The 21,489-nt window shown below is 36.7% G+C and overlaps 1 protein-coding gene across 1 annotated transcript; it reads right to left on the bottom strand.

The window, feature by feature from the left end:
* Nucleotides 1-334: 334 nt before the first annotated feature.
* Nucleotides 335-21,154, bottom strand: Vps45 (vacuolar protein sorting 45). The gene is made up of 9 exons (XM_085950572.1): nt 20,964-21,154; nt 13,285-13,483; nt 10,781-10,930; nt 10,099-10,346; nt 8,714-8,848; nt 6,526-6,666; nt 4,683-4,820; nt 2,869-3,126; nt 335-2,436 (listed from the first exon to the last, which is right to left on the bottom strand). Exons 1-9 carry the CDS (start codon nt 21,054-21,056, stop codon nt 2,095-2,097), a joined length of 1,704 nt encoding a protein of 567 aa, XP_085806698.1. The 5' UTR covers nt 21,057-21,154; the 3' UTR covers nt 335-2,094.
* Between the last annotated feature and the right edge of the window lie 335 nt (nt 21,155-21,489).

Below are 21,489 nucleotides of genomic sequence, written 5' to 3'. Positions count from 1 at the left end.
AAACTCCAACACGATTCATTTCTGAACTAAAACTACACATTGATAATCACACAATCTGCGTACAGCGCCACGCGGGATGAGCATTGTTATAATGGTTGCCGTAGTTACATACTTAGGTATATTAATAAAACTATAAATCTGGATAAATCTCCCAATAATTGTAAGAAAACGTTAACATAGGCCGATCGGAAAAGTCATCCAGATTCCTACATACATAATAGCATATTAAATGTTAAAAGGAATGAAAAAACCATCACAATAAATATACACTTATAAGATAAACATAATAAAGAACGCACATGTCATGCTTGCTTATTTCAATTATATTTTTCTTGAAGGTAAAATGATATTCTGTAGAAATTAAAATCATCAATCAATCTGATCGTAGGTCGAACGAATGTTCAACAACTATTTCTCTTAAAAAATACATCTTCGAACGTGCCCAGAGTCTGAATCAATGAAGATAATGCAGTGACGACCCATGGGGGTAGGCAGGTTATGCGTTGCTTAGGGACGGCAAACGAATGAGAATATTACAATTTTTGAAAGCACTAGCGGTTTTCCATCCCGCTTCGTTTGAAAGTGGCAACATTTTCACAAGGGGGTCTCCAAACCTGTCAGCTCCTCAGACCTTCACGTATGCACCTAAACATACTGATGTTTGATAGTAGGTTTCATAGGAATGCTCTAATCATCAGTAGATGTGTCTGTAATTTTTTTTAAAGATTTTTTTTGCACTTGTCTGTTTAAGATAGCCGAAAACAATAATATAAAATTTGAGACTAATAATGAAAGGGGTACGCATGATAAGTCTGCTTTAGGACAGCACTTTGCTCATCACTGTGATAATGATCTTATGTTTAATGATGTCGGTGGACAAACCAGGCGCCAAGACGGAGCACAGTTTCTTAACAATCATTTAACAGTTAAGTACGACTAGATATTAGATATTCGCTCAACTTATCAGGTCCATAACCTGGACAGAAAATGCTCAATTAAAAATGACGCAAAAGATTAGAGTTCATTTCAAACTTAATCAAAAACAAAAGTCAAATTCTTTGGCCCTATGACTTAAGAATACTCTCGCAGACATGTCGGCGGAGTAGGTCAAAAATATTAACGAAAATTTACAAACCCACATTACTTAAATGTAGGTGTTTTTACAAGTTAACAGTAATGTCTTCTATACAGTACAATACGCGGACATCTGCATATACATTAGCAGAATAGAACACGATGTAGAGACATGAATCAACCGCATCAATCTGTGTCCAAAGAATGCAGTGACGAAGGATGGAGGTAGGCTGTAGAGATTCGACAAAAATAATGCAAACTTTGTCAGTCATACTTATTCGTTTTCATTGACCTAAGAATACAAATTGTAGATGGTGTTGGTTAGGTTAGGTTTCGATTAAAACAAATAAATATGACTGACAAAGTTTATTGTACAAGCAGACCCAGATGTCTACGAGCAGGCTCATTCATGAGAACTGTTTTAATTTTCACACATTTCATCCATTAGTATGCTGAGCCTCACAAAGAAACTCGATACGATTGAAACATTCACAAAACACATTGTTGGTTGAAAAAAAAACATCTGTCGGTCGCATGCCGTAGTTGGAAGTGTTCCACATGAATATCATTGTGTGTAGTGTGTAGTTTCCAAAATTCTATACTATTAATAGCACATTGCAAGTTGCTTTTCAAGCTAGTTCATGCAACCGCCGCACCAGCCTGTCAGATCACGCAGAGAGACAGCGAAAATGACATATTTTCAAGTTAAAAAATATTCTTCCAACAATTGAAATACTGTGCATTGTTATATTTCTAATTGATAAATGTATCCAATTTTTACTCATGTACAAAATCGAACATTGATCTTGAATATTTTGACAGTTAAGTCGCAATTCTGTGTGCAGGAGTGAATTCAACTTTCTTGGTATTTATATTGGTATCGAATGTCAGTGTGCATTGCGCCTTAGTCGACATTTTGGTTATTTTGCCAAATTGACATGCTGTAGATTTGGCGTATACTGGGCATAGATGACTCATATACTATCCGTACGCGCACTTCTTTCAATTGAAATACACCGATCATACGTTCCTAATATTTCTAGTGTGAGTCCTTGGTACTCCCTGTGTCGCCGCCTGGATCTCTTCCAAGAAGCTCTGCGAATTGTGAATCGTAGTTCCTCCGAGAATGATTCTCACGCCCGCGTTGGATTGATTGATGTTGTGGATGCACAAAGATTCCTCATACGTAACGCCTCCTACCATGAATACTATTATGTCTTGGTACCTCCTGCTGGGATACGCGTCATCGTTTCCCAAGCAGGGGTATAAGGATTCTCTTATCTTTCCTTTGATTATGTCTTCTAATGTTTCTTGGATTAACGGTGTGTGTTGGGTGTATATGTTTTCGACACCATTTAGTCCCTGTAACAAAGAAAGTTTCTCATTTTAATATCAATTTCGGTTTAATCGGTTTTGGTGACTGGTCACATCTCTTGAAATTATTGACATAGGTGACAATGATCGGCGTCGAGTTTGGATGTTGTTCTCCGCCTTTGGTTGGCGCTCTCTGTGCATGGATGGCGCTTTTGAATGGAAAGGGGACGTGATTCCTTTGAGTAGCAGGGCAGCGACACGGGTTCGCCTCCCGCGGACGTGGCTATCTATCGGCACTGATTCCGCGGCCGACTGTTGTTGCTGACTGAATGCTTGAGTGAATGACTGACAAAGCGGCTTCAAAAAAATAAGAAGAAGAGTTTTGACAAGACATACCTGCTTGCCGGCTACCAGTTAAAGTAAAAACTCGAAATCAAAAACAATTTCGGAATAAATGAATAATCACAATATACTGCATACCTTAAATAATCGCTTAGTGATCTTCGCCGCGTCCTGCATTCCGAAGAGGTCCGACTGCCTGGCATGCGCCCCGCCGTATTCCAGAGCACTTACGACAACCTTCAGCAGGTTTTTATCAACGCCCATCTTCTTGAGCGTCTCCAGAAGGCCCACCGTGTCATTGTTGGCGTGTCTCTCGTACCGGAGCGCATACAAGATAACCAGCTTGATTGCGTCTGTGTGCCGTACCGTTTCCATGCTGATTACTTTCTTTATTTGCTGTTGAAAATATAATTGAATGAAAAAACAGTTAAAAGATGTCATCGTTTGCCAATTATTTAATATCTAAAAGTATGGGCTCCTTCAAGATGTTTTCATTACATTGATTTATCATTACGCTTGACATATCATTCAATACTTTTTATACACTAATGGGCTTAGTTCTAAATTCTAACACCAGAGGATTTATGATGGTACGAGGGTGGGTCAATAAGTCCTTAGAAAAGCCGACAGGTGGCGCGACTAGTACTGTAAGCGGTTTGTTTTCATGCAGCGGCACTACCGATTCAGTATGCTGCGAAGTTTCAATCAGATTGGTCGGGTTGTTGTGTGTTTCTCGTACATTAAAAAAAAAAATTTGCTTGTGGAAAATGGAAAAATGGAAAATGGAGAAAATTGAGTTTAGAGCTGTTATTAAACATTTTAATATAAAAGGGTTAACAGCAAAGGAAATAAAAAATGAGTTGGATTTAGTTCACGGCATATCTGCTCCTTCACTTGCAACTATTTATAACTGGTTAAATGAATTTAAACGTGGTCGTACATCAACAAAGGATGAACCACGCTCAGGACGTCCTGTAGAGGTGACTACACCAGAAATGATCAATAAAATCCACGATATGGTGTTAAGTGACCGAAGATTAAAGTTGAGTGAGATAATTGAGGTTACAGGGATCTCAAAAGGTAGCGTCATTTCTATTTTACATGACAAATTGGGCATGAAAAAAATTTCTGCAAGATGGGTGCCGCGTTTGCTCACAGTCGACAATAAACGCAATAGGGTGGTGGCCTCTAAAGCCCTGTTGTCGCTCATGCAACGCAATCCGGATGAATTTTTTCGTCGCTTTGTGACTGTAGATGAAACATGGATACACCACTATACTCCCGAGACGAAAGAACAGTCGAAGCAGTGGATTGCGAAAGGCGAACCATGTCCAAAGAAGGCGAAAACCGTAAAATCAGCTGGTAAGGTTATGGCTACTGTATTTTGGGATGCACGTGGAATTATTTTCGTTGACTATTTGGAAAAAGGAAAAACAATAACAGGAGATTATTATGCATCTTTATTGGACCAGCTAAAAAACAAAATTGAAGAAAAACGGCCTCATTTAAACAGGAAAAAAATCCTCTTTCATCAGGACAATGCCCGTGTTCACACATGTTTACGATCAATGGCTAAAATTGAAGAATTGAAGTTCGAATTGGTCGACCACCCACCGTATTCGCCAGATTTAGCCCCCAGTGACTTTTTCCTTTTGCCAAACTTAAAAAAATGGCTAAGTGGACAACGTTTTTTTTTCAAATGAAGAAGTCATCGATCGGACAAATGCTTATTTTGAGGACCTTCCGAAAACTTATTTTTCTGACGGTTTAAAAAAAATTGAGAAACGTCTAACCAAGTGTATTGAGCTCCAAGGAGATTATGTTGAGAAATAAAAAAAAAATACAAAAATAAAAACTGTTTTAATGCTTTTTTCTAAGGAATTATTGACCCACCCTCGTACATATCTATAATAGGCATATTTTTGAAGTGTTCCAAATCTCAATGATATAACCTGCAACTGTTTGGCGTGTTCATTCTGGCAGGCCAGTTCTTGCTCAAGCTCCGACACTTCCAAGAGACTGTGCCGGGAGACCAGTGATGACAGTTCACCAACGACGGTTACGTGTTTGGAAACCGTACCGGACATTTTCTGAAAGAACAAAAAAAATATATCATGTGTTATCTGGGTATTCATGAAAGTGGTATAATTTGGAGCATTGAAATATCGACGGCTTGAATACATATATGAAAATAAACAGCCACTAGTATGTACCTATAGCATGACTCATTAATATTTCCAGAGCCGTTAAAACCTGAAGGCATAAATTCTTAGCTGAGGTCGACCACTATCAATGCATAAATAGAAAAGCATAAAACTAAGCATATGCTGACACGTAGGCGATGCCAGGCGACGCAGACATAGGTGACGAGAGTATGCTGCGACATAACTGAATGACACAGAATAATTATACAGAAGATTCAAAACTCTCCACCTTTATAAAACTCCAGAGGCTAAACTGGGCAGGCCATGTCCAGCGCATGTCACGAGTCACGTATACCGAAGAAGATCCTCGAAGGAAACCCAGGGGGGAAAAGGCCAGTGGGAAAGCCACGCACACGATGGGGTGACAACATTACAAAAGATGCCAACCAGCTGCTAAAAATCATGAACTGGAAAAGACGTGCGGAGGACCGTTCCGGCTGGAGGACGGCGGTGGAGGAGGCCAGGGCTCGACTTGAGCTGTAGCGCCATCGAAGAAGAAGAATTATACAGACAGTCTGTGCATAATCAGCAAAATTAGTTCAGAATCCGATTCTGACTTTGAAATTCATAATTGTGTGGTGCTTTATAATTTGTCTAGGCATAAGAAATCTATTTGGCATAGTGATTACCTGAAAAAAAACGTTCGACACGTGGGGAATTTCTGTTGTCGCGGAGTTATGTGATTTTCGATTTGACGAAATACAATTTCAATAAAGTGTCAAAATATAATATGTGAGGCAGGTTATTTATTTTATTGGCTAAGAAGTTGACTTCGCACTAAATTTGTAATTTACAGTAACAAGTCCAAACATGTACATGCCGCGCAGCAATCTGTGCAAGTAACCACAACGATATGCATAGCAGGACTGAAGGACAGCGGGTCTGTACATCTTCATGCATTACAAAATCTGCACTGCTCAGCGCTGCGTTGTTTACGTTGTTACACTCCCAAATGGTCCCCATTTGAGGAGGTCTCTGTGGATCTGGAGAAGCCCGAATCGGTATCAAGCCGACAAATAGTAAGGGTTGATTGTGAAAATAAATAAATAAATTATAAAACTGACAATGCTGTAATATGTAATTTAACAAGAATGGTAACACAGTTTTTTGCGCATTAATTTCTGCGCCGGATCTTGGCGCGCATGCGCAGAAGAGGGAAGACGGATTTTGACAGTAAAACTATAAAGATGTGTATTTCGTTCTCCGAAATTATATAAAATGTAGCCCCAAATATTCACGTAATAAACCTCGTCGTTTCCGTCCACAATTCCGGTGTGTCATTTGTTCACCTCCAAGTCCGGAATTAAGACGAAAAACCTTAAAAAAAAATAAAAGTGATAACCTCTTTTCACTTTCGTAAATAGAGGGAGATGACAACGTCTCAGCACACGCTTAGTTTATTGCTACTAATTGAACTGGTGTTTACGTGATAGAACCCCATTATAATGGTTTTGAAACGAAGTTATTTTTGTTATTTCTACTTTCATTAAGTTATTTACGTTGACGGCTGTTTCGGTTTATAAACCCCGCATCGGAACAGTCGACTATAAATAGTCACAGTGGACTGTTTCAAAACCATCATTGTTATTACCTTGAATTGTGGATATGTTTCAACGAAGTTCTTCATATCCGCTATGCTCTCCACCTTCTGGTGACTCTTTGCTTTCTTTTGAAACTCTTCCATCAAGTCTTTTATCGTCTGCCCAATTTCCCCAAAATTAAGATATAAACTCTGAAACAAGGATCGACAGGATTCATAGACATAATATTATAAATAAATTAAATATATACAATATATATACATTTATATTTTTTTTAACACAACAATAGGACATAAGGCCCACTGATAGCAGTGTAGTGAAACAGTAGTGTATTTATTAATACTATCGACTGAAGGTACTTGATGGAATTTGAATTTAAATTTTAATGGATTCAAGCTCTGTACTATTCCATTTAAGTCATTTTTTGCGACCCGGGTTTCACCTTTCGGCATCTTCAGGCGCTGTGTACACTCACCAAAGGTAAACACACACTGACAACGAACTCTCTTTACTCTAGCTTATTTAATAAATCAATACAATAAAGTAGTTAAAAACTCCATTACCTACCTATCAAGTCAAAGGTTACAAAAAATACAATAAACAAATTATGAATAGTTGAAGTGTCAGTAAAAAACCTAATTAGTAAAAACCCTATCTTATTAATAACAATACACTCGATAGCATATTATAATAAATCGTCAAAACATAATAATAGATCATTATTCTTTATGAACAATAAAAATACTACATTCAAGAAGTGTAAATCATCAATTTTAAGAAAAATAAGTAATGGGGTTAACTAATGAAATATTAGTCTTTAATAATACTCTTACATGGTACCTACTTTTTTATAACATTATTTTATATAAACTCGCCTAATTTAATATATATAAACTCACCTAACATACACTTATACATACCTAAATCCTCATCCATAGATTCTCATACATACATAATTATATAAATTTTGTATCAATAACATTGACCATAATATAGTGTATTTAGTAATAGGAGAGAAACCAACACAAACAAATAAGCATTAAGATATCACATAAATATATTGTGATGTCACCGAGATCGAACTCCGGATCCCTGGATGAAAGGCCAGTGCCTTACACACTGTTCTACGAGGGCTGCGAGGATATTAAAATTGTACAACCCTTTTAAAATTAATACATATCTTTAAGAGCCTGTAAAAGGTCAAAAATTAGGCATTTGGGAGCTTAGTCTGACTCGTAATTTTTGAGAAACATTTTGCATTCTATATTATTGTCATGATATATTTCGATACCCTAATTCTATAGTTTGCTCCCATGATGGCCGCGCGAATTAAGCGTCGGCCTATAGCGTCGTGGGTCCCAGGTTCGAATCCTGGGTCTGGCAAGTACACATATTGTTTTTCAATTTGTGTATGAGTCAGAGTAAGGACCTAATAGGTTGAGCAAGTGGCTGACATCCATTTCTCGTAAAAACAAAAATCTGTTAACACAAACCTCCACTCTGGAGGCCCATATGATCCTATTAGGATCGGACACGGTCGAAAGAAAAGGAGAAGAATTCTATAGGGAAATAACTCAAAGTTTTAAGGTTTTGAGTTCATAATGTCATTCGATGTAGAAAGGTCTTTTCTTTATAATTCAATAAAAAAATAATCAAAAATTTATTTAATGTGTCATAAAATCGAATAACCCCCTCTGGGATTAATCATTAATTCAATAATTATAAACGGGAATGTCTGGGTTGATTATTTGTCAAACAGTAAAAATTCATTGTGCATTAATTACTTACTATGTTTACTCGAACTAAATAAAAAAATAAATACGTTTACTTCAAAAATCAAGGCTTTGTAAAGTGATTTTTAAGGCACTGAAATTTTCAAACGTCATTATCTTAGCGCTTGGCCACAGTGGACAGGCGGGCAGCGGCGTGTGCAACTCAAACGTATAATCGTGTGTGATATGCTCAAACAAAAGACACTGTCTACGAACATTTCATACACGGTTATACGTTTGAGTTGCGTACGCCGCTGCCGCCCGCCCGACCACTGCGATCTAGCACTTAGAATTAGAACAAGGTATTTTGAGTTGTTTCCCCCTAGAAGTAAGGTATCGTTAATTTTGCTATGGTTTGTATGTGTAGTGTGCTGGAAAATCAGCTACATAACACATAAACCCATTTATTTACATGTGTGACTAAGCATGAGGCCATAAGGAGTAAAAAGAATATAAATATCCGTACCTTAGCGTAAAATTCGTCCTGTTCCGCTGATAAAACAACTTCCTTCAGTTCTTTGGCAATACCGGGAATGTTGGATAAATTGACTCGATTGTTTGCTATTGTTAGCTGTTCATGTACCATAGCCTGGTAAGTCCACTGTAATATAATTTAACGGAACATTTAAATTGATTTAACTTTTTTATTACAATTTTGTCAGCTGAATGCAAAACTATTCTAACTAACATTTGGAATATTTTATAAGGGAGTTCTTTGAAATAACCTAGGTACTTAAATTATTTATTATTTGTATATGTTACGCCAAATGTGTGAAATTGACTATTACATCAAATGGGCAAAATTTTGCCTAATTCATGTAATAGTCAAGCCCGTTGCCTTATTCATGAATTAGGTAAATTATCTGCCGAGTGCGTGAATTTGGCAGGGTATGGAATTCTTAAACTGTCAACATGACAGTAGAAAAAGTAAATTTAATACGGATGGTTTTATTAGTTATAATTGGAAATAATATAATATTATTATTAAGTTAGGTTAGGTTTTGTAATTCTGAATTCAACTGAATGTCCATTTTGAGGTTAGCTAACAAGTGTCAACAAACTATCAAATCATACTATCACAAACAAACAATCGACCATTGCACAATTGATACTCAAGCACGAATCAAATCGCGAAAATACCTTTTAATAAAATTCTTCCGTTATCATCATATTATAGTTCTAGATTTTTTTTGGGCATAGTAAATGGATATGAACGTCATTGTAGTTATTGATTGGTATATATTTATATAATCAATGACATTTGACACATTTGGTTAGTTTGATTAGTTGCAAAAAACACCACCGGAGCCCGACCATCTATTTTGACCAATGCATGAGCATTTGACACATTTGGTTCAGTTGCTAAAAACACCACCGTAGCAAAATTTTGCCCATTTCATGTAATAGTCAATTTCGCACATTTGGCGTAACATAATATAGATAAGTGTAGGTATATATCATATTTTATATAATATTTTTTTGTCCGGCACTTATTTTGACATGTCCATGTGACAAGAAAATGAGTGGAATCATGCTTCATGCGTGTATGATCAGGTTATTTGGCAGTTTTTGACAAAGTTTACATAACAAGGCAGAAAAGTCAAGCATGGTATATTATGTAGATTTTTTTTTACAATGCAGAATAAAATAAATGTAATTTATCAGTTTATTGCAAGGTTATATGTATTACTTTTATTTAATGTATGACATGTAATGTATGTAATGTACAAGAGAACTGATTCCTTTCCGTAACTCCCCATTTGATTTTTGAGGTAAAACAGCGCCATTTTTAATTATGTTATGTCATCTATCTCAATCTGAAAATTTTATAGAAATAGATTGTCTAGTGACCTGATTGAGCAGAGGAGTGACCGGATCATCCCGTCGATCAAGTAGCAGCAGCAAGGGCGGAGTATCGCCGACTCGGAATTCAAAGAGCGCCGACTCCCTGCACATTATCTCTCTGATCTTCTCCCCGAGTCTCTTACATAGGTCTGAATTGTGCTGGTAGCGAAGGACGGGACGTTTTTTTAAGGATAGAAGAAGCGCGGTGATGCCCTGCGTGCAACGCTGGAGGCAGGGGGCATTCCAGATCATGCCTGGTAAAGAAATTAAATTTACCATTATTTATATTACAGATATCTACATTCTACAAATCCAAATGGGCCAACGGCACAGATGTTGAAAAAAACTTTCTTCTATAGAGATGGAGCCTAAATGTATGAAATTGCAGTAAAAGACGGGAACTCTGGTCCACTGATTAAGTTGGCTACACGTGACTTCAGATACCGGGTGTGTAACACCATGCAGCCTGTCGTCACATCCAAAATCACAATCCCATGGATATCACAGGGTCTCAATCTGAATTGCCTTTTCTTCAAGGCACTATCTACGATACCAGCATGACCTGGTAAGTCTGGCGTCATGAATGGTAGGATCTGGTGATGGTAGAGTTTCTAAGCACACAACTCATCACAAATACATTATACGCTGCAGACATATCCGATGGGCGAATGAATGAATGAATACAAACCTTGAAAGGGGGAGACGATGTTGAAAGAAAAAAGATGAGGGCCGACAGCCAGATAGTCTCCGTAGAATTCCTGAACCTCTCGCACCACCTCTTGTTCGTCGCATTCCGCCAGGGTCTTTACATCCACTTTAGAAATTATATTGCTGAAATCTGAAAACACCCAAATATTGATGAAAGTAAAAAAATATTAATAATAACATATTTATCTTTGCTCATTGGATTGATATATTATATCATGATTAACACTTAAGGTGATTCATCAGTGAAACGCCAAATAATTTTCTACCATAGGCGCGACGAAATTTTGCACTCGCTCCCATTCTGAGAGAGCATGTAGAGCTGGAAGGACGTCATTTTGCTTCGTGATGGCGACGGCCGTAATAATTCCTAAATCGTGTAAAGATGACTTAAAACGTTACCCATTTACTTTAAAAAGAAAACATGTCAATGAATATATTATTATTGTCACTGATAAAACAATAAACAGAACATTAAATGGACACATGTTGGATTTATAAGACAAATAATATTTGGTTTGACATGCCTCATTTGCACCCGCGACCCGCAAACCGCGCATCGCCTAGCGACGATCTTTTTAGACCGTGTCTCAACTAATGCATGGCCTTAACCCACTGCTTCTGTCAACGTAGCTACACGCTATGAATCGCATATCCGATAATAATATGTTTTATTTTTACTATGTTCAATCTTACGAAGCTCATAATATGGACCTTCAAAAAGTGGAGGATGTGTGAAAAAAATTTTCTTTAGCGTCTTTAGACATGTGCATTGAAAAATAAATGGATACGTAGGTACTAGGCAGACAAATAAGCCATTAAAATCATTGTGTCATCCAGTAGCGAAGGGTGAAGATATGTTGTTATAATTAGGGATTCCAATCCCGGGACCCCGAATCCCGGAATCCCAATCTATTTTCGATATCTATGAAACCCGGGATTGATAAACATAATCCCGAAACTTTCAGGATTTTTTTTATCAATTTTTATGGAAAATAAAATAAAAACTAAAATATAACAGAAAAAATACTTTTAATAACAAATAACTACATTTGAAATAAACTGAGTTTGAATGAAGTTTGATTTATACCCATGTGTAAGTTGCCGATTCATTTTATTTTTTCACATAAATTAATAAAAATGAGAAAGATTGGAAAAAACAATGCTTCGCACTATTAACAAGTAATTCCACCATGATCTCATATGTTTTACGGCAGATTCATATTTGGCTGAATAATTAGATTTATGAAGCAGAAAGGCCATAAGTACACCATGATTTGCTTTACTAATTTAAATCTCGCTAACCCATTCATTAAGTCTTTACTATCAGAAACAGCAATGTCATATTAAATTCACATTATTATTTATATTACAATATTATTTACTCCATTAAACTTATGTATTTCCAAGATTGAACGTATACAATATTAACAATAAATGTCTTAAATAGTATAAATTATACTAGATTTATTTATCAATGTTATCTGTAAATATAAAATTTTTATATTAACAATGGAAAAAAATGCCAATCCCGGGACCAGTCCTGGGATTGTCAAATTGTAATCCCGAAATCCCGGGATCAGAATTTTGGCTCGGGATTGAATTCCCTAGTTATAATCAACTCTCTAAAATTACGAAATTATGACTGTTCACAAAAATTGAACGCACGTTACAGTAACGTGACAAACTAAAGTACATATTATTAACTATTGAAAATAGCATATTCTTTAACATGTGTTCAAGTTTATCCCATATTTTTCCACACTCAAGATATTTAGCCTGTTATACCACACCCAGTAGGATAAGCCAGTTCCCATTAATTTTGTATTCCCTGAATAAATGCATCCATTCACTTTGAGTAAACAAATTAAACTGCCGTGCAGCTGCGTGAATTAGCGGTCAGCGTTCCAAACGTCAGTGCTATGAGCAGGGTGGCATTATGACTCGAATTCAAGTGCGAGAGGTATGGACGTGATTATCATGCGCAGAAAATTGTTTACAAGCGTGACACTTGGATTTTAAACATAATTTATGACATAAATAGGATGTTTTTAACAATTTTCACATTTGACCGGATATTTTGTCTGTTATATTGAGATTTTACTGTACGTACTTTGCTATGCTTTACTATGCTCTATTGGTAACATCTTGAATTAATAATAATTTGCGATGTCCACATGTACAATAAGGCCAAGGATCATGACGAAGTGGCTACCCCAACGGAAGAGACCCAGAGGCCGTCCAAGAAGGAGATGGGCTGACGCCGTAGAAGTGGACTGGCTTCATATAGGAAAACCCGGTAACTGGAGAAGTGTGGCGAGAGACCGGAGTGAGTGGAATGCGGTTGTGGAGGAGGCCAAATCCCACCCCGGGATGTAGCACCGTGGAAGAAGACATGTACAATAATAAATCGATTCACACGTATATTTATGACCAAGTAAGAATACAATGTTAACATAAACATGTCCAATACGAAAATTGACTTACAAATAAAATAAACTCCATATTTAGGGTATCTGAGTTCCCTGGATAGCAGAGCGATGTTTTCTGAAGTGGGCCGCAGGAAAACAATACACTTGAGATGCTTTAGACCCTCGCCTTGGTTGGCCGTATCGATCCTCTCAAACAGGTAGACCTCCTTCTGCAGAATCTCCGATTGGCCGTACACCATGCTCACGATGCCGGTCTAGAAACATATTTAGAAATTTGTGAATATTTTTTACCGCATTCATTTCAAGTTTTAATGTAGATTCATTCCTTGATTACCACAGAGCGAAGATTTGAGAAAATTAAAAAATATAATCTGGAGTATAATAATAAGTCCGAAAGCAAAATAAATTATACCCTCCAGCCACCAGCATACCCAAATCCTCATATGCAACAAGCAATGACATCCCATGGGGGCGGCAGTTACTCGAAGAGCGGAAAATCGAGAAGAATCATTAGATATATATATAGAAATAGGTACCTAAACTTAGTAACATAAAAGGTTTGACAGGACTGTAGTTTTTTGTCGGGTTTGCGATGTCCAGTTTACTTCCATTTTCCTTGGACGTCACATCCTTGATGACCAGAAATGACACATGCAGATTTGCGAATCATATTTGAATTATAGGTAGTGTTACACCCCCGTATGGTCCCCATTTGGGGATGTCTCTGTGTATCTGGAGAGGCCCGAATCGGTATCAAATCCAACAAATAGTAAAGCGCTGATTACGAAAATAAATAATAAAAATAATAGATGCCGTAGCTTATGACGGTTGAAAAATATTTGCAACGTCGCCTTTTTGACAATGCTTCTGGTTGAAAGCGAAAAACAAGATGGCAGGCAGAACGCTGCAAGCAGCTAAATCGCCACGTACATTTCGTCCTCCATAAAATAAATTATTAAAAATGTAACTATTATATAATATTAACTTAAATATACCATGCCGTTTTTAAAACAATTCCGGTGTATTATTTGTTCACCTCCACATCCCGAATCCAGACGAAAAACCATACTAAAAATAAAAGTTTCTCACTTTCGAAAATGGAGGGAAGTGACAGTAGGTACATACTTACATAATCAATTTATCCAAATATTTTTGCCAGTGACTCACGAGTTTCGAAAGTTGTTAGGTGTATACAGGCGGACCTCGACTTACGAACGTTCGACTTTTGCACAATTCGCTATTTCGCACATTTCAAAAAAAATCGTTTTTTTAAAACGTCGCGTTGGCCGTGGGGTTAAGATATCCCCTTCTCGCTCGCTCACAAGCAAGTGCATTTCTTGCGTCACTTGCATCCTGCTCGCACTCGTCACTTTGCTTGTGAGCTAGCTAGGATAGGTTTAGTCTTGCGCAGGAGCGCGTGCGGGCATGTTATGTTGTGCGTTTTGCTAATTTTATTCATTTGAAATATTTCACCCTAAAGATTTATAAACAAGAGTGAGAAACAGAAAAACTGCAGTGTTGATACGAACAAAGAGAAATCAAGGACTTATAAACTTCACACGACGTTCTGATTGCGGTGAATCTTTTTCTTCAATCGGACGTTCGTATGATACAAACAGGTCTACTACGATATGTTCAATTTTGAAAAATAAAAATAAAATTAAGGAATACGTTCAAAATTGTGGAAATATATCTTTAAAGGTTGTTTCCAAAAGACACGGCATAGTTATTGATGAAATGGAAAAATATTTGTCATCATGGATCGACGACCAACATCAAAAAGATGTCCCTCTGAATATTTCAATTATTCAAGCGAAGGCTCTTAGTTTGCACAAAGATTGGAAGGCTAGATTAAAAGAAGATTCTAACACGATTTTTCAAGTAAGTAACGATTGGTTTATATTAAATTCACTGGAGAATCGGCTGATTTTCGCGGAGAATTTATTTCCTCATTATCCAAAATTATTGAAGATGGAGAATATTCTTATAGCCAAATATTTAATGTAGATGACACAGGTTTATTTTGGAAAAAAATGCCTAGTCGTATATTCTTATCTAAGGAAGAATCAGTTGCCCCTGGGCATAAACCTTCTAAAAACCGATTGACATTGCTTCTTGGTGGAAACTTGGCTGGTGATTTAAAATTGATGCCAATGTTAATTTATCAACCAGAAAATCCCAGGGCATTGAAAGGGAAGGATAAAGAATTGCTTCCAGTAATCAAATAAAGATCAAAAAAAACTGGGTTTACTGCGTTAATATTAAAAGATTGGTTGACTTTAAAGTTAATAATTTACCATTTAAAATAAGAAAAAGAAGAGTGGCAAACAGTTAACTCTTGATAACTTTTTAAGGGAAACATCCGCAAACCCCACTTAAACATGTCTCTTAAACATCTTATATTTACTTGATAAATACATATTTCAAAATACACACAATTTAATTTTTTTTTTTTACTTCCCTCTACTTTCGAACATTCAACATTCGCACACCTTTTCAGGAACCAATTATGTGTGAAAGTCGAGGTCCTCCTGTATTTAAATGCATCTGAAACCGTGTATTCGCAATATTGTCTGTTAAAGTAGAGATGGCATTTAAATTAGATTTAGTGGTATATATTTTGTTAGTAATATGTCCATATAGGACATTTCTTAAATATTGGAGTCATGAAAGGATGATAAAAATTACTGTATAAAAAATGGGGCGGTATTTTGGCGCTGCCTAGGGGCGGCATTTTGTCTAAGGAAGTCTCTGGCAATGAGGTGGAGATCCCAACTGAGGCACAATAATTACGAGGGTGGGTCAATAAGTCCTTAGAAAAGCCGACAGGTGGCGCGACTAGTACTGTAAGCGGTTTGTTTTCATGCAGCGGCACTACCGATTCATTATGCTGCGAAGTTTCAATCAGATTGGTCGGGTTGTTGTGTGTTTCTCGTACATTTAAAAAAAAAATTTGCTTGTTTACAAAAATGGAGAAAATTGAGTTTAGAGCTGTTATTAAACATTTTAATATAAAAGGGTTAACAGCAAAGGAAATAAAAAATGAGTTGGATTTAGTTCACGGCATATCTGCTCCTTCACTTGCAACTATTTATAACTGGTTAAATGAATTTAAACGTGGTCGTACATCAACAAAGGATGAACCACGCTCAGGACGTCCTGTAGAGGTGACTACACCAGAAATGATCAATAAAATCCACGATATGGTGTTAAGTGACCGAAGATTAAAGTTGAGTGAGATAATTGAGGTTACAGGGATCTCAAAAGGTAGCGTCATTTCTATTTTACATGACAAATTGGGCATGAAAAAAATTTCTGCAAGATGGGTGCCGCGTTTGCTCACAGTCGACAATAAACGCAATAGGGTGGTGGCCTCTAAAGCCCTGTTGTCGCTCATGCAACGCAATCCGGATGAATTTTTTCGTCGCTTTGTGACTGTAGATGAAACATGGATACACCACTATACTCCCGAGACGAAAGAACAGTCAAAGCAGTGGATTGGGAAAGGCGAACCATGTCCAAAGAAGGCGAAAACCGTAAAATCAGCTGGTAAGGTTATGGCTACTGTATTTTGGGATGCACGTGGAATTATTTTCGTTGACTATTTGGAAAAAGGAAAAACAATAACAGGGGATTATTATGCATCTTTATTGGACCAGCTAAAAAACAAAATTGAAGAAAAACGGCCTCATTTAAACACGAAAAAAATCCTCTTTCATCTGGACAATGCCCGTGTTCACACATGTTTACGATCAATGGCTAAAATTGAAGAATTGAAGTTCGAATTGGTCGACCACCCACCGTATTCGCCAGATTTAGCCCCCAGTGACTTTTTCCTTTTCCCAAACTTAAAAAAATGGCTAAGTGGACAACGTTTTTTTTCAAATGAAGAAGTCATCGATCGGACAAATGCTTATTTTGAGGACCTTCCGAAAACTTATTTTGCTGACGGTTTAAAAAAAATTGAGAAACGTCTAACCAAGTGTATTGAGCTCCAAGGAGATTATGTTGAGAAATAAAAAAAAAATACAAAAATAAAAACTGTTTTAATGCTTTTTTCTAAGGAATTATTGACCCACCCTCGTATCTTGTGCAAATATGGAATTATGAGTTCTTAAAGTTGGGGACGAGTCCGATAATCAAACTTGTTCCCGGCACGCCGTTTGATGGCACGGTTTTGTATCTACGACCTACCTTCTCCTAATTTGGGTAGATCGCACCTCTCCAGGTGAAAGGTTTTTGACGATTCTACGACTAATTTTCACATACAGAAATATATAATAAAATTTAATATACTAATATACTAAATTGCAGTCAACTCCTAGTTAAGAGCCAAAAGTCAATTCTGACCTAAGCCCTGAAGGATGTCAGAATATATCCTATAAGAATTGATAAAGGAATCATAAGCCTGATCCATAAAAAGGGTGAGTAAGGCCTTTCGCTCATGGAGAAACTAAAATCCGACAAATTGGTTGCTGATGGAACTCATAAACTGGCCAATGACAGATGCTTCGCACACGGCGCTACTGAAATCCACTTACGCAATAATAATCTCATAACCTCTAACTTTTTCTTCTCTTCTTTCGACCATGTCCGATCCTAATAGGATCATATGGGCCTCCACAGAGTAGAGGTTTGTATTGACAGATTTTGTTTTTTTACGAGAAATGGATGTCAGCCACTTGCTCAACCTATTAGGTCCATACCCTGACACCCACAATTTGTAAAACACAGTACTTGCCAGACCCAGGATTCGAACCTGGGACCCACGGCGTTATAGTCCAATGCTTAAGCCGCGCGGCCACCGTGGGCACCTCTAACAGTCAAACCCAATGTCTTTCGTGTTTTATTTTAATCTTTTTCCGTAATATCTTTACGGGAATATTCCGGCAGCCTGTAATTATACAGGCAGGAGTATTTCTCAACATCTGACACAAATTTTAAAATAAAAATCGGTTTGCTCATCATTAACTTTTGATGTCTTGACTTGGTATTACTTGTTTAATTCAGTTCAGTGCTATCAATTTTGTTAAGAAAATATGATTTTTCATCGAATCTACTGATATTGGCACCACTATTTCATGGGCGACTGAAAACTGAGAGACTGGGAGACTAGCATGTCGCGTCTCTTTAGTTTAGTACCGAACGTTTTGAAACTGAGAGATTCCAGTTTGCCGTGAGCAAGCCGCCAATGAAATACATTAGCTAGATACTGGCTGGAAGTTTAGTTTCAGTCTCATCTTCTTCGAGTATTCTAATGAGCGGAAGGCCTTATTAATGTATAAAAATTGCTGTGGGAATACTTTTATCAATAATACCTACAAGACCGTTGCCTACATTTTGAAACATAAATTACAACCAATAGTAAGAGGACAAGAGGACGACCGGCGGCAGCAGGGGTATTCTACGATCTTACTTTTGCTTTTAGTTCAATGCTTTTCCCGGAGGAGTTTCAACTATACATTGAGCCGAACAGGAGGCTATTGCATGGATTGATCCTTTGGCAGTTTCGATGTTACTTATTGTGTGCACCATCAAAAAGACAGCATTGTACGAAATGATAGAGGACTTCAAGATATCATACAAACCAGTCTCATAGGACTAATCATGACATTTATAAGGTCCCGGATACTAATGGAAGTTTGCCTGATTAACAGCCTAAGGAAAGGAAATGCACATGGGGCTGCCTTTTAGTCAATGTGACTTTAAATAAAGTCATCAACATTGGAAGATCCAAGCAGAAGATATATTTAAGGTTCTGGATCAAGCGGTATGCCAAATGGGTTTGAAAGTGAACATGGACCAAAATTGTGACTGTGCGTTTCTGCAAACCTATTCTCCTAACATTTTTTTTATTTTTACAATTCTACCAAGCCTTTGACTGCGACTCGCTGTCATATGGCTTCTTTTCATCTAGAAGAGAATCCGCCGATCCGGTCCTCACTCCAATTCTGCCAAGCTCTTCCGTCTTACCCACCGCCAGGGCACCTTTCAATTCGTCGACATTCTCACAAATATCCGCAATTCGCAGTAGTTTAGGTTTGGTTAGGTTAACCTAACAAATAATCCAGTATATCGGCTATTTTCAAAATGTGTTTGCCGCTCTATTCCTCATAACCGAACTGTACCAAAGATGCTTCTATTGTACTTTTGGGTCAAGAAAGATTTTTGGCCCAATCCATATTGGCAAATTGGCACCAAAAAATAACGGTTAAAACCAAAACGATGGCGCACTGACAGACCATGACTCTAGCGGATGGATGGATTCGAAATTAATATCTAGAATCTCAGAGTATTTAAGGGCCTGCTGAAGAGCCCGCCGTTCAAATATAATTTAGTATAAAAAGGAATTCGGCGTCATAACTACGTCAATTTAAATCGATCTTTTCGCAAAAATCACTAATCATCTGAGATTTTATTTCAAGAAATATTATTATTATTACTGATAATTTCTGCCACCAGAGAATTATTATTATTTTATGAACACCTGCGACATGAAGCCGATCAGAAAACAGGGCTGTCAAAATAATATTAAGCATTCATATTTTATAAATGTTAATTTCATCATGGTTTTTAATCAAACCTGTGCAAGTACGTACTGATAACTTGGGTGGATTTTGTAGCAAACATACTATTGATATATATACGGGTATATTATTATTATAACCCAATTCAAATTGAACATAGGTTGATACTCAAATACTATTATAGTATGTTTATGATTTCGAGAAAATAATACGATGGTATAATTAATCCATATCAATTATTTGAAAACATTACATTCGCACTTTGCACAAAATTACAAACACATTCGAAGTTTGCCGCACACGTACAGACCACGTGATATTTGTTTACGCAAAATCGTCGCTTTTCAAAATGGCGAATTTGATTACCAGATTTTACTGCGATGAATCAGTATGTTCCTTTTTGTCTTTTTTTATTCGTAGGTTTGTTTACTATGTACACCGAGAAATTTCCATTTATAAACTCGGAAACGATTTTTACAGAAGAGTTTTGGAATATAATGCAACCAAAACTGGAAAAAATTCTATCATGGGTGTTGACTTCCTGAATTAGCTAACCCCAGGTCCATGCCACTACGTGAACCACAGTGGATATTAAGCCATTTCCACACTGGCAACAAGTTGCTGGCAACCTCATTAAATTTTACGATACTTACCATAATTGCTTAAGAAATTTTACAATAATTATCGTAAAATCTAACGGGGTTGCCAGCAAATTAACTTGTTGCCAGTGTGGACCCGGCATTAGATGCACAAAACTTAAATAATATATATTATAAATAAAAATTTAAAATTATAAATATATATTATGATTTATGTCTTCGACAGCCCTGATGAAATAAATGTGAAATATGAGTCGGATCAGTCACAGAGCAAATTTATTAACACAAACAACTTTGACACGACCTTTTTATATTAACTAGTAGACCAGATATTATGGACCACATGTAAAAAATCATATTTTCAATTCTCAAGGCCATTTCTGTAGAACGTCCTCTTAACTGGTGATCCAATCCAAAAGGAGGATATGGTGAAAAACATAATATATCTATTTAATGCTAATAACGTAAATTTACAGCAATAATATTGATAGATTGAAGTTTATATAATATTAATGATTCCTGTGACTGTTATTTATGACAATTAATCATATAACTCTTAATAAATAGTGTAATATTCAAGAAAAATAATAGCGTATGTGTTTACCGACCGTTTCTTTGTCCATTAGTAATATTTTCATCCCTGGCCCACTTTCTTCTGCCATTTTTGTAATGTACATTTTTACGGCTTGGGTTACATTCATTTTGGTTGTTTGAATTAGAATCTTTGTCGAGTAATCGGTGATCTTTTAAAGATTGTCTAATATTATTATACGTCACTCTCGCCTGACACCTTTATTATGACAGATAATTATAGTGTTGCCGTAACCCACTCCCACAGACGATGGCAATAAAAGAGTGAAATAAAAAAAAGCATTTACTTCTACATTTTACGGAATGACGCGATCAATCCAATCCCTTCCATCTATTGATCCGACTTGATCCATTTTACATTTAAAAAAATGTGAAAGTTTGGTGTTTCTGTGATTGTATGATTGTAGTGTAATAATTCGACTCTATTCTATCAGTTCTGCCAATCGTAGGTAGGTATTATTATTATAATTATTTTTGTACTACCTAGGCATATCTTTAATAATGGTGAATTAATACTATAATTTAAAAATATGTAGCTTTAAA

Source organism: Rhyacophila brunnea, unplaced genomic scaffold (genome assembly GCF_057557595.1).
Source record: "Rhyacophila brunnea isolate RB1 unplaced genomic scaffold, BYU_Rbru_1.0 scaffold_23, whole genome shotgun sequence".
In the NCBI taxonomy this organism is placed as follows: domain Eukaryota; kingdom Metazoa; phylum Arthropoda; class Insecta; order Trichoptera; family Rhyacophilidae; genus Rhyacophila; species Rhyacophila brunnea.
Note: the sequence above shows the minus strand (reverse complement) of the source record. Positions and strands in the feature narration are given on the sequence as shown.

What these genes read in the sequence shown, in the direction of transcription:
- Vps45 (XM_085950572.1), bottom strand. Translation starts at nt 21,056, where the DNA reads ATGAATGTAACCCAAGCCGTAAAAATGTACATTACAAAAATGGCAGAA. An exon ending in ATATGGAGTTTATTTTATTT is followed by an intron (nt 10,931 to 13,284) that starts GTAAGTCAATTT and finishes GGGTGTTTTCAG; the next exon opens with ATTTCAGCAATATAATTTCT. An exon ending in TCACTAAGCGATTATTTAAG is followed by an intron (nt 2,437 to 2,868) that starts GTATGCAGTATA and finishes TCTTTGTTACAG; the next exon opens with GGACTAAATGGTGTCGAAAA.